General features: G+C 39.9%; 1 protein-coding gene across 1 annotated transcript in view; it reads left to right on the forward strand.

The window, feature by feature from the left end:
• Positions 1-15,121, forward strand: part of itga8 (integrin, alpha 8) — a 191,894-nt gene that overhangs the window by 132,927 nt on the left and 43,846 nt on the right. The window contains exons 16-20 of the mRNA XM_062062941.1: positions 1,831-1,886; positions 5,496-5,653; positions 5,724-5,855; positions 9,290-9,357; positions 12,585-12,732. Of these exons, the coding sequence (XP_061918925.1) occupies positions 1,831-1,886; positions 5,496-5,653; positions 5,724-5,855; positions 9,290-9,357; positions 12,585-12,732 (562 nt within the window). The remainder of the gene's footprint in view (positions 1-1,830; positions 1,887-5,495; positions 5,654-5,723; positions 5,856-9,289; positions 9,358-12,584; positions 12,733-15,121) is intronic.

Raw genomic sequence — 15,121 nt, forward strand, 5'->3', positions numbered from 1 at the left:
CCTTCAAAAACTTCACGTTTTATTTTTTGCATTGTCAAAGTGTAAAAATAAATTAACCACTATAAAATGTAAAAATAACAAAAAACAATCTGCATACATACTTCTTTTTTTTCTTCTGCTTCTTCGACTTCTACTTATTCTACTTCTACTTCTTGTACTTCTTTTTCGTCTTCTTCTACTTCTTTTTCTTCTTCTACTACTTCTTTCTACGTCTTCTTCTTCTTTTTCGTGTACTCATGTTTTTTGTTTGAAATGAAAAAACAGCATTCAATCATATATACGGAATAATGGCATCTTTTTAAAATCATACTATCCATCCATCCATTTTCTACCGCTTGTCCCTTTTAATGCACACAATATCAAAACTATGCTACGTACAGTAATAAATTGAGTGCTCCTAAAAGATTGACAACATACTGCAATAGGACTGCGCCATCTGAATACAAAGCACTGTCAAAAAATGACAGATCTACAGCAAGAAACCAAAACTACACAGTTACCTTTAATCAAAATGTTATTTTTCCTTATTCAGTTATTGTCGTATTAAAGACAACCTATTACACTCATACAATGTAATATGTGGTTAAAAGTACATATTTTAATTCAACAGAAATAATGTGCAAACATGTTTCAGTGCAGTGGTAGTTTAAAAAACGGATTTAAATCACTGATATGATAAATCCAGCTGTCATCTGCTTCAACGTCCCCTCATTGTTTTCAAGTACTTTGTGGTATAGTATCACCACTGAAAGTGCAAATACCGGTCTCCTTTTTTTTCCAATATGCAAACAATGCATTCCATTTTCCTTTTTGATGATAACTGCAAAAACGTAGGCCAAGTATGTGTTGTCTTTGTTTATGTATCAGTTTATTGTTCCAAGCATGTGTCCCCTTATGACTAGGACTGTTTGTTCTAAAATAGATTGAATGCAGCCGCTAAAGTTTGGTCACAACTTTAAAAATATAAACAGCTTATTGGTTTTTCTAAAAAAAAAAGAAAAAAAAAGAAACACACATTATTCCAAAACACAAAAAGGTCAAAAGTTGTTTTTTAATCGAATTAAGTACAACTCGAGGGTTTATCAAAAGCGTGGCTAACAATAGCAATGTGTTAGGTGGTGGTGCACAGATGCATTTTGGGAAAGGTTCCACAGAATATTGACTAACCATTCTCTGATGTGTGTGCTGTTTGTAAAATTGGCCTCATTTCCTTGCAGCATACACATATGCATGCCACACATGCACACAGACACACACACACACACACACACTGCTTATTATTAGTCACACTTGAGCACACATTAAATACACATGGTTTTACATACAACACAAAACTAACTGAAAAGGTCAAAATGATTTAAAGAAGGATTTTATTTAACATACTAATATTTTAGAGCTTGCACTACCGCCTCTGTACCACTCAGTTTCTAATTCCAATGTTTTTTAAGAAACACTGCGCCATCCTCAATGTGCGCATTCAAACTATTAGAGTTACTGAAGTGGAACCAAACAAACACAGCCTTATGTCGCCAAATTTCAAATTAGTGGATATTAGCAACTCCTTAGTGTGGGACTCACCTTCCTGTTTCCTTGATGGAAGAGGCGATAAACACACACACACACACACACGCACGCACACACATACGTTGATAAACACATAAATATAGGAAGTGCAGGACTGTTGCCCAGTCTCCCATGTCTGACTGACTGAATGGAAATCCCCTCAGTGGTATTTACCAACACAATGACTAAATTCCCTTACAAAGATTGGGAAATAAGTCCAAAAGGAACTTTATATGCGACATTAACTCTTTATCTTCTTACCTGCAGCCTGAAGGTGGATGTGTGTGCAGAAGTGGGTGGAACGGGCATCCCCAGCTCTGTGGGTAAGCCGCCTGCTTCCTTTATAGCTCATCATTTATAGTACAGAAACCATGGTACAATCATTTCCGTGAAGTCGGAATTATTAATTACGGCTCAAATATGTTTAGAGCTTGTGCATAAAAATACAAAACCCAAAACCAGTGAAGTTAACACGTTGTGTAAATCGTAAATAAAAAAAGAATACAATGATTTGCAAATCCTTTTCAACTTATATTTAATTAAATAGACTCCAAAGACAAGATATTTAATGTTCGAACTGAGAAACTTAATTTTTTTTTACAAATAATCATTAAAGGCCTACTGAAACCCACTACTACCGACCACGCAGTCTGATAGTTTATATATCAATGATGAAATCTTAACATTGCAACACATGCCAATACGGCCGGGTTAACTTATAAAGTGCAATTTTAAATTTCCCGCTAAACTTCCGGTTGAAAACGTTTATGTATGATGACGTATGCGCTTGACGTCAGTAGTTAAACGGAAGTATTCGGACACCATTGAATGCAATACAAAAAGCTCTGTTTTCATCTCAAAATTCCACAGTATTCTGGACATCTGTGTTGGTGAATATTCTGGACATCTGTGTTGGTGAATCTTTTGCAATTTGTTTAATGAACAATGAAGACTGCAAAGAAGAAAGTTGTAGGTGGGATCGGTGTATTAGCGGCTGGCTGTAGCAACACAACCAGGAAGACTTTGACTTGGATAGCAGACGCGCTATCCGACGCTAGCCGCCGACCGCACGGATGATCGGGTGAAGTCCTTCGTCCTTCCGTCAATCGCTGGAACGCAGGTGAGCACGGGTGTTGATGAGCAGATGAGGGCTGACTGCCATAGGTGGATAGCTAATGTTTTTAGCATAGCTCTGTGAGGTCCCGTAGCTAAGTTAGCTTCAATGGCATCGTTAGCAACAGCATTGTTAAGCTTCGCCAGGCTGGAAAGCATTAACCGTGGAGTTAAATGTCCATGGTTTAATAGTATTGTTGATTTTCTGTCTATCCTTCCAGTCAGGGGTTTATTTCTTTTGTCTCTATCCGCAGTTAAGCCCGATGCTATCACATTAGCTCCGTAGCTAAAGTGCTTCACCGATGTATTGTCGTGGAGATAAAAGTCACTGTGAATGTCCATTTCGCGTTCTCGACTCTCATTTTCAAGAGGATATAGTATCCGAGGTGGTTTAAAATACAAATCCGTGATCCACAATAGAAAAAGGAGAGAGTGTGGAATCCAATGAGCCAGCTTGTACCTAAGTTACGGTCAGACCGAAAAAAGATGCGTCCTGCACTGCACTCTAGTCCTTCACTCTCACGTTCCTCATCCACGAATCTTTCATCCTGGCTCAAATTAATGGGGTTATCGTCGCTTTCTCGGACCGAATCGCTCTCGCTGCTGGTGTAAACAATGGGGAAATGTGAGGAGCCTTTCAACCTGTGACGTCACGCTACTTCCGGTACAGGCAAGGCTTTTTTTTATCAGCGACCAAAAGTTGCGAACTTTATCGTCGATGTTCTCTACTAAATCCTTTCAGCAAAAATATGGCAATATCGTGAAATAATCAAGTATGACACATAGAATGGATCTGCTATCCCCGTTTAAATAAAAAAAATTCATTTCAGTAGGCCTTTAACTTAGAATTTAATGGCAGCAACACATTGGAAAAAAATTGGCACAGCGGCATTTTCACCACTGTGTTACATGGCCTTTCCATTTAACAACACTCCGTAAACGTTTGGGAACTGCGGAGACCAATTTTTGAAGCTTTTCAGGTGGAATTATTTCCCATTCTTGCTTGATGTACAGCTTAAGTTGTTCAACAGTCCGGGATCTCCGTTGTTATATTGTAGACTTCAAATGCGCCACACATTTTCGCTAGGGACGGCGTGGCGAAGTTGGTAGAGTGGCCGTGCCAGCAATCGGAGGGTTGCTGGTTACTGGGGTTCAATCCCCACCTTCTACCATCCTAGTCACGTCCGTTGTGTCCTTGGGCAAGACACTTCACCCTTGCTCTGATGGGTGCTGGTTAGCGCCTTGCATGGCAGCTCCCGCCATCAGTGTGTGAATGTGTGTGTGAATGGGTGAATGTGGAAATACAAACGCTTTGAGTACCTTGAAGGTAGAAAAGCGCTATACAAGTATAACCAATTGATCATTTATTTATAATGGGAGACAGGTCTGGACTACAGGCAGGCCAGTCTAGTACCCGCACTCTTTTACTACGAAGCCACGCTGTTGTAACATGTGCAGAATGTGGCTTGGCATTGTCTTGCTGAAATAAGCAGGGGTGTCCATGAAAAAGACGTTGCTTGGATGGCAACAAATGTTGCTCCCAAACCTGTATGTACCTTTCATGTGTAAGTTACCCATGCCTTGGACACTAATACACCCCCATACTATCACAGATGCTGGCTTTTGAACTTTGCACCTATATGGTTCTTTTCATCTTTGGTCTGGAGTGCACAACGTCCACAATTTCCAAAAACAATTTGAAATGTGGACTCGTCAGACCACAGAACACTTTTCCACTTTGCATTAGTCCATCTTAGACGAACTTGGGCCCAGCGAAGCTAGCAGCGTTTCTGGGTGTTATTGATAAATGGCTTTTGCTTTGCATAATAGAGTTTTAACTTGCACTTACAGATGTAGCGACGAACTGTAGTTACTGACAGTAGTTTTCTGAAGTGTTCCTGAGCCCATGTGGTGATATCCTTTACACACTGATGTCGCTTTTTGATGCAGTACCGCCTGAGGGATTGAAAGTCACGGGCTTGCGGCTTACGTGCAGGGATTTCTCCAGATTCTCTGAACTTTTTGATGATATTACGGACCGTAGATGGTGAAATCCCTAAATTTTCTTGCAATAGCTGGTTGATAAATGTTGTTCTTAAACTGTTCGACAATTTGCTCACGCATTTGTTTACAAAGTGGTGACCCTCGCCCCATCCTTGTTTGTGAATGACTGAGCATTTCATGGAATCTACTTTTATACCCAATCATGGCACCCACCTGTTCCCAATTAGCGTGTTCACCTGTGGGATGTTCCAAGTAAGTGTTTGATGAGCATTCCTCAACTTTCTCAATCTTTTTCTCACTTGTGCCAGCTTTTTTGAAACATGTTGCTGGCATTAAATTCCAAATGAGCTAATATTTGCAAAAAAAAAAACAAAGTTTACCAGTTCGAACGTTAAGTATCTTGTCTTTGCAGTCTATTTAATTGAATGTAAGTTGAAAAGGGTTTGCAAATCATTGTATGTTGTTTTTATTTACGATTTACACAACGTGCCAACTTCACTGGTTTTGGGTTTTGTATTTAAACACTCAAATAAAAATAATATTGCTTATAGGTAGCCAGAACAATATTATTATTAAGATTAATGATTGTAAAACATATATCCTTTGCCAAGATAGTTTATTGTTTGGCTATTTATTTGTTATATTTATTTTTTTAAATTATACTTGATTGTAAGTGTGTATGAGTACTTTCTGAGCACATTCAACAATACAGTGATGATAATGATCATTTTGGTGGCAATAACCGTGATATGAAATTGTCATACCGTTACATCCCGAGTATGACACATCTTCTCGTGCCTCACGTTCCCCTTCAGACCTCAGAGCAGAGCTGCATTTGGATTGGTTGAAAGGCATCCGAGGAGGCGTGAGGCGTGTCCTCTTCTTGGACTCCCAGCAGCCTCAACTCACCGGACTCCTGAGACTGGGTCACAAGCATCCGAAGGCCTGCCTCAACTACACCATTTATCTCAGGGTGAGCAGATCATATAAATGTTTATGGCCACTTGATGATGGGCCTTTATATGATGGCTATATCGCCGCAGGAGGAGGACGAGTTCCGGGACAAATTGTCTCCCATCTCATTGGCTCTGAACTACAGCCTGGCCCCTCCCACTCAGGGCCAAGCGCTGCCACCTGTCCTGAACTACTATAGCAGCACCTTCCTGCAAGAACTTGTGGGTACAAACGCCATGTCAACCTAACTCATACATGTCTTTAAAAGCTATTCAGCCTCTAGATCAAGGGTGTCAAACTAATTTCAGATCGAGGGCCACATGGGGAAAAATCTACTCCCAAGTGGGCCGGACTGGTAAAATCACGGCACGATAACTTCTAAATAAAGACAATTTCACATTAGAGATGTCCGATAATGGCTTTTTTGCCGATATCCGATATTCCGATATTGTCCAACTCTTAATTACCGATACCGATATCAACCGATACCGATATATACAGTCGTGGAATTAACACATTATTATGCCTAATTTTGTTGTGATGCCCCGCTGGACGCATTAAACAATGTAACAAGGTTTTCCAAAATAAATTAACTCAAGTTATAGAAAAAGATGCCAACATGGCACTGCCATATTTTTAAAAAAATTGAAATCACAAAGTGCATTATTTTTTTAACATGCCTCAAAACAACAGCTTGGAATTTGGGACATGCTGTCCCTGAGAGAGCATGAGGTGGTTGGGGGGGGTGTATATTGTAGCGTCCCGGAAGAGTTAGTGCTGCAAGGGGTTCTGGGTATTTGTTCGGTTGTGTTTATGTTGTGTTACGGTGCGGATGTTCTCCCGAAATGTGTTCGTCATTCTTGTTTGGTGTGGGTTCACAGTGTGGCGCATATTTGTAACAGTGTTAAAGTTGTTTATACGGTCACCCTCAGTGTGACCTGTATGACTGTTGATCAAGTATGCTTATTGGCGCTCTGTAATTCTCCCTACTTCCGTGTACACAGCGGCGTTTTAAAAAGTCATACATTTTACTTTTTGAAACCAATACCGATAATTTCCGATATTACATTTTAAAGCATTTATCGACATCCCTACTTCACATTGTTTTCTTTGTTTAAAAATGAATGTTGTTGTTGTTGTTTTTACACTTACATGTTGCGGTTAATAGTATTCTATCTTTGTTTGCCGTCACTTATACTTTCTGAATAAATTATGTGATAATAATGTTCATCAGTCAACTCATTGGTGTTCATTTTCAATCTATCAAGATAAAAAACTAATATCAAAATCAAAATACAGAATGTTATTTATGTAGTTCCTCACCTATGGTCATGAGCTTTGGGTTATGACCGAAAGGACAAGATCACAGGTACAAGCGGCCGAAATGAGTTTCCTCCGCCGGGTGGCGGGGCTCTCCCTTAGAGATAGGGTGAGGAGCTCTGCCATCCGGGGGGAGCTCAAAGTAAAGCCGCTGTTCCTCCACATCGAGAGGAGCCAGATGAGGTGGTTCGGGCATCTGGTCAGGATGCCACCCGAACGCCTCCCTAGAGAGGTGTTTAGGGCACGTCCGACCGGTAGGAGGCCACGGGGAAGACCCAGGACACGTTGGGAAGACTATGTCTCCCGGCTGGCCTGGGAACGCCTCGGGATCCCCCGGGAGGAGCTGGACGAAGTGGCTGGGGAGAGGGAAGTCTGGGCTTCCCTGCTTAGGCTGCTGCCCCCGCGACCCGACCTCGGATAAGCGGAAGAAGATGGATGGATGGATGGAATTATGTAGTTTGCTCATTTTCCTCGACTGGTGCACTAACATCATGTGGTTTATTTTTTTAACATATGTAGCATAATCTACAAAGATACAAAGAATTGCTATTGCGACATCTAGTGGACACATTTAGAACAGCAGTTTTTTTTTTCCATTCAAAAATTTCAGCTCATTTTTATACTAAGCAAACTCATCCCGCGGGCTGGATAAAACCCGGATCAGGCCCACGGGCCATATGTTTGACACCCCTGCTCAAGATTGTGGTGTCGTGTGCATGCCAGACAAGAACATGTTTATTAGATCAAACTAATGCACTTGACATTTATTATACAGCTTTTATATTCTATTTAGATCCTGGATGTGTGTAGTTGTACATGAATCAAGTGTCCACACTTACACTTAACATTTTCTGCATAAGTGCATGCATGCTGAGAAGTACGGATAAATGCAGTGCCTGGATGGTGAGTGTGCAGTATTAGACCCTAACCACCCTCCGTCATTGCCATCTTGACTACATTACGGAAAGGACTAACTTGAGTGGTTGCAGTTCAGTCAAAAAGGAGAGACAAAGACAAAAAGTAAGCCGGCTACAAATATTGGTGTTCATTTCTGGTAAGTGGGACTGACAGTTGAGGTGTCCTGATCTGATATTGATATCGGTCTGATATTAGCAAAAGCAAATCATGTTTCAGATGATATTGGCCTGCATCTAAAATCTCTGATATAAGCTCCGATACAAGCAGTTTACTTGTGCAAAGCTGGACAGCCAGTTAACATCTAAATGTCCGCCACTCTGCACACAAGGCTGCTCTTTTCTTCTATTTTAGTCAGGTCATTTTCAAAAGGTAAACATGGTACACTGTAGGCTATTAGAGGTTAGTAGCTATGCAACAGCTGAGCACATTTTGCTTGATTGTAAAAAGATGTCTATAGAGGAGCTGATCAGAGAAGTAAAAGAGGAGCGATGTTTATGTTGTTAATATTCAGTAAATCCCACTTTCTTTATTTTGATGTACATTTTTGGTGTCCCATTCCGTAAAAAACCGTAAAGCTCCGTTACGGGTTTTTTTTAGGTAGTCTGTTCATATAATTCTATCGGACATTGTGACTTTTGGTATTAGTGTTCCTGAAAAAAGGGAATCAAACACACATATTGTACAGCAGGATTTTACAGCTAAATGTGTACGTATAATTTATACATACATAAACATTGGCCCCCCCAGACACATTTTTTCTCTCAATGTGGCCCCCCAGTCAAAATATGTGCCCAGCTCTCAGCTAAACATACGTTTTAAGTGTCCTTCATTGAATAATTATGCAGTCTAAACCACGACATGTATCAACTGTTACTTAAACATACAAAGTTTCCAAGGCAGAAGCGTATTAGAAAGTATCCAGTAACAAGCGTGTCCGCATCATTCAATTTACTGTCATAGGCGTAATTTTATGAATTATTGTGACCACAAACAAATGAACAACAAACAAAAGCATAAATCTGTCATAAGTTTAGTGTTTTTTCATACCTATCATTGTTTCTCGGTGTAAATTCACTTGATCAAACCTTTTCTGACATTCTGCCCTACAAAATAATCCAAGTATGTTCTATGATTTGTGCTGATATTGTTAAAATAATATCATTATCAGGCAATACGCAAGGCTCTAATAATGGTACTGTATCAAAAGTGAAAAAGTTGTATCAGGACCCCCTTTACTGACAGTAATCAGGGTAAGACAGCACTACACTTTTAAAATCTGCACATTCAGCAACTAAGTATGCGGTGTACATAGTACACATATTGAAGTGCACTAACAAAATGTTCGATTTGAGACAGCCTTAACTCATTCTTTCTCAATTTGCTGTGATTTATCTTTAAACATCTTTTTTCTCCCCAGGCCTACATTCTCCTGGACTGCGGAGACGACAATATTTGCATCCCGGACCTCAAGCTCTCTGCTGGCATGTAAGACACACAAGCATGGCCACGCCCTATGACCTCCGCCAATAAACAATGAACACGTCAGGACAGCAACACACACATCAGACCAACAAATGTGTTATTCTTCAAACAATGAGATACGTTTACATCACAGTTGCTCACTGTACTTCAACTTGCCATTTGTTTGTCTACGTGAACTAGCCTTCTCTCTGTAGTGCTTCCAGCTGCATGCTGTCTCCATGGCAACATTATACAAACATCCTGTCACTTCCACACTACTGGGGTCAAGGGGATTCCATTTCAGACAAATGAATGAATCCCACATGAGTCATATTTAGAAAATTGGGCTAAGTCCTGTAGCATTCCGACACCCCATATACTGTGAATACAATTATATGGACATTATGTATGTTTCTAATCAGGTTGTCATTGTCACAAAATGGAATTAACTAAGGAGATAGCTTGAGAATAAAAACAAAGAGAAATAGTACGGCATGAACTTCCTTTAAGTTGAACCAATAGCTTTGTGTTAATGTGTTTCTGTTGCAGATTCACAGAAGATGATCAAATAAATAGGACTAGTGATGCCTTAGTGAGTGTGTGGCACACAAACTAGCTGTATTGACACTGCACTGAGTCAGAATGGCCTTATGCTGAATCAATTTAGTCATATTTGAACTGCAAATAGAATCGATAATTAGCAAATATAAGTATGTGAAAGCTCTCTTTCAGTGGGTCCTCTTGACCACCAAGCATCTCCAGGCGAACCTGTTTCATGGTTTAAAATACCGTTTTTATTTTTCCAACAATGTTTCTGGTTGCTTTTCAGCAGTAGTCTGTTGGTCTCGCGCTCTTGCTCCAGCTCCAACAACCTCTCTCCTCCCGGTTTGCTGCTTATACAGAGTGACAGGTGATTAGATAACAAGGCCCAGGTGGGCCATCTACGCACCTGTCGCTGACTTTGAGACCGGTCCTGGCACACCCCGCTTCGCTGCAGGCCCGCAGGCCACGCCCCCCTCCACAAAGTAGTTTTGCTATTTTTAAACAAATAGCTGCGCAGAAAGGAATATGAAACACACAACTCTGGTCAATGAGAAAAGAAGAACATTAACATTATTTTCCGTTATAAAATCAAAATAAACCCACACTTCTAAATTTCTTCTTTTTCTTAGTTCCATTTAGATCGATGATGAAGACAAAAACTGATGTCAAACTCGTTACGCCACTCCCCGGAACTGTCATTGTGAGCCGAAAGGAGCACTTCCTGATAAACACAGTTTGATGTTTTGCAGTCAAATAACACAGCAGCTGTATCCAACTTTTTTTTTTAAAGTGACACACATTGAGGCATCACCAGATAGGACCATACCACTTTTTTATTCTCAAACAGGGTCCAGGTTGTGCGGTGACTCAAAAATCAAAAAGAAAAAAAAATCTTCTTGTAAAACCTTCCTAGTCTAGATTGGCAACACAGCACCAACACCTGTCACTTTTGAGCTTGGTGGTGCTAAATTTGTTTTTAAAGGGGACCCATGATGATTTTAATCTACATTTAAAATACTTCCTTGCGGTGTACGTAAATTAAGTTAAGTTTAGTTTTTTTATCATTATCAAGAATGCATGTGGTTGCAGGCGGCAGGATTCCAGGATGCAGAGACGGCAGGTGATGTACAGGTTAGAGCAGGATAGGGATTTAATTAAGTACCAAGCAAAAGAAAATAATACAGGTCGTCCAAACATCAACGGGAGACATGAACACAAGACAATGAACCATCATCGAGAATCAGGCGACACTGGTAGATAAACCATCCTGATGGGCAATTGGTGAGGATAATAGCGCTCAGAAGCAGAGGTAAAGTTGTTAGAATAACATAGACAGATACAGCAAAACTAACCAAAACAGAAAGTATAACAAACGACAGGAAAAAACACAAAACAAAGGAAAAATAACATAAAACGCATACGTGCGTACACGCTGACAAGTACTTACTTTTTTTTTTCATAAACATTACATAGATTTACCGGTCACAACATTAAATACACCTGCACACGCTGCATAAAAAAGGTGCTATTAGCAGCATTTATATTACCGCATGTCGCACGTCAGTTTTATTGTGCACTTGCCACGATTACAGTAGTTGCAAATAATATTTTGTCCTACCACTTCTTGTGTTTCCTCAAACCAAGTCGTAATGTCGCCTTTACTTGTCCATCAAGTTCCTACTTACTGGTCCATGTTGAACAAAACTGGAGAAATATCGGCCTGCCGATATTATCGGCCGATAAATGCTGTAAAATGTAATATCGGAAATTATCGGTATCGGTTTATTTATTATCTGTATCGTTTTTTAAATTTTTAATTTTTTTTTATTTTTTATTAAATCAACATAAAAAACATAAGATACACTTACAATTAGTGCACCAACCCAAAAGTTCACACTCATTCACACAAAAGGGTTGTTTCTTTCTGTTATTAATATTCTGGTTCCTACATTATATATCAATATATATCAATACAGTCTGCAAGGGATACAGTCCGTAAGCACACATGATTGTGCGTGCTGCTGGTCCACTAATAGTACTAACCTTTAACAGTTAATTTTACTCATTTTCATTAATTACTAGTTTCTATGTAACTGTTTTTATTTTTTATTTTTATTCAAGAAAATGTTTTTAATTTATTTATCTTATTTTATAATTTTTTTTTTAAAGGACCTTATCTTCACCATACCTGGTTGTCCAAATTAGGCATAATAATGTGTTAATTCCACGACTGTATATATCGGTATCGGTTGATATCGGTATCGGTAATTAAGAGATGGACAATATCGGATATCGGCAAAAAGCCATTATCGGACATCCCTTAACAAAACAGTACCGTTTAAAATTTAGTGAAGACAAATAACCCATAAATATGTATTTTATAGACATCAGAGCAAGTGGGAGGACATGAGACCAGAAGGAATAGCACATAACATGCTCACAGCTTGAAGCAGGTAGCTTAACTCAGTGTGACGTCACACAGTAACCATTTAAAAAGAAAAAGACCCAGTAGTCTTGAGACATCCAAAACTGCATCCAAAAGCCCAAATGCCTAAAGCTTATGATTTGTTTAACACGAGTATCCAACATTGTAACAACATTTATAAATCAGAAAAGACCAAATACATTATAAGTGTCCATTATAATACTTATTTCCATGTGTATATGAACTTTATATAGACGAATGTCTTTGCTGTGCTGTGATTTAGGGACCACTCTGAGCTGGTGATTGGTGACGACAATTTGCTCATGTTGACCATCACAGCTGCAAACCGAGGAGAAGGGGCCTACGAGACGGAGCTCCACGCTCTGATCCCACCAGAGGCCGACTACATTGGCGTGGAGAGGAAAGTGGAGGTGAATAACACACACTTCAGCGGTTTTTTTACGCACACGTTTCTCTTACTCGTATTCTCTAATCCAGCCTGCGGACGCGCCCTCTCGCATAAATTTGGCAAAAGTGCTTAAATTGTAAATGAAGGCGGGCTCATTACTAATGACAGGCATGGGATTTTTCCGTCTATAGTCGGAAATCCGTCTTTTTTATCTATGTAAAAATATATATTTTTTAATTCCGTTTTTCTTTGTTTTTTACGACATAGAATGTCTGGTAAAATCTTGATCCGTCTCTTTGCCATACCTGCCAACAACTACGTAATGAGTACGGTTTTTGATCATCCAGTGGTAAAAAACTATGGTTTTGAAATGATTACCTTATTTTTCGGAGTATAAATCGCTCCGGAGTATAAGTCGCACCGGCTGAAAATGCAAAATAAAGAAGTAAAAAAACATATATAAATCGCACTGGAGTATAAGTCGCATTTTTTGGGGAAATTTATTTGATAAAACCCAACACCAAGAATAGACATTTGAAAGACAATTTAAAATAAATAAAGAATAGTGAACAACAGGCTGAATAAGTGTACGTTATATGACGCATAAATAACCAACTGAGAACGTGCCTGGTATGTTAACGTAACATATTATGGTAAGAGTCATTCAAATAACTATAACGTATAGAACATGCTATACGTTTACCAAACAATCTGTCACTCCTAATCAGTAAATCCCATGAAATCTTATACTTCTAGTCTCTTACGTGAATGAGCTAAATAATATTATTTGATATTTTACGGTAATGTGTTAATAATTTCACACATAAGTCGCTCCTGAGTATAAGTTGCACCCCCGGCCAAACTATGAAAAAAAATGCGACTTATAGTCCGAAAAATACGGTAACTTAAAAATAGAAGCTATATGGCAAAGAAACTCCACGGCCAGGTGACAAAATATATACGGGAAACATCAATGATGATTGGTTGGTTTACATATAAGAACATCCATGATTGGTTGGTTGGTTTACTCTGATGAGTCACGATTGGTTAAGATTAGGGCAAAACATTAGGGACAGGCTAATCAGAGGCAATATAGGGCGGGTCATGGAACCAGGAAGGGAAATCACAACAGACATCCCAAATGACGACGAGAGAGTTGTAGAAGAGAAGAGGGAACATTCAAGCGGGCGATTTATATATTAAAAAAACTAGTGGAAGATGGGAGAGGGATTCTTTTCCTTAGATTTTTCTTTTAGCAATGTAAACGATGTCCAGGAAACCCACAATGCGTCTACTTGGCCACATTTGGACAAATGTATGCGTCTGGATAAAACATTCATTTTAGTTGTTTACCCAAATGCAGCTGAGATAGGCTCCAGCACCCCCCGCGACCCCGAAAGGGACAAGCGGATGGATGTTTGCCATGTAAGCCCAAATCAAAATCATCTCGACATGGAAGACGTGGAAATACACATTTAAGAACACATATATCTATAGCTATACCGCTCTACCAACCGAGCGGTATAGCTCGGTTGGTAGAGCGGCCGTGCCAGCAACTTGAGGGTTGCAGGTTCGATCCCCGCTTCCGCCATCCTAGTCACTGCCGTTGTGTCCTTGGGCAAGACACTTTACCCACCTGCTCCCAGTGCCACCCACACTGGTTTGAATGTAACTTAGATATTGGGTTTCACTATGTAAAGCGCTTTGAGTCACTTGAGAAAAAGCGCTATATAAATGTAATTCACTTCACTTCACATGATTGTTAAAGTTAAAGTACCCATGAATGTCACACACACACTAGGTGTGGCGAAATTATCCTCTGCATTTGACCCATCACCCTTGATCATCCCCTGGGAGGTGAGGGGAGCAGTGAGCAGCAGCGGTGGCCGCGCCCGGGAATCATTTTTGGTGATTTAACCCCCAATTCCAACCCTTGATGCTGAGTGGCAGACATGTGATGACTTTTGCTACAGTATAGCCTGTCTAAATGCTAACTTTTTTTCATTGGTGTTTTAGAACAAGACCGTAGCTGACATTTTGTTCATTATTTCTACTGTTTATATTTTGACATTGAATAGTTGAATCATTGTGAAACATAAACAACATGACTGCACCCCGCACCAAGGCACCGCCCTGGACCTGGCTGGACCTGCGGCCCCCAGACCCCCGGCTTATTTTCACTCTTTTTCATTAAGTTCAAATCACATGCCTGCTAATGAGGAAGACTTTGCCATGGCACCTCTCTGTCTTGGTTGTGTGAAAGTTGTGGAACATGGAGTTTTACCGACACCAGTGAATGCCATTGAAATCCATGAAAAAGATAATACTTTAAAATTTGAAAAGTCTGTATCAATCCAGGCAGTGCCTGTCATGTGAACTTGTGTTGTCATGGTAATGTGGTGCGTGTGGGC

Source organism: Entelurus aequoreus, linkage group LG11 (genome assembly GCF_033978785.1).
Source record: "Entelurus aequoreus isolate RoL-2023_Sb linkage group LG11, RoL_Eaeq_v1.1, whole genome shotgun sequence".
Taxonomy (NCBI): domain Eukaryota; kingdom Metazoa; phylum Chordata; class Actinopteri; order Syngnathiformes; family Syngnathidae; genus Entelurus; species Entelurus aequoreus.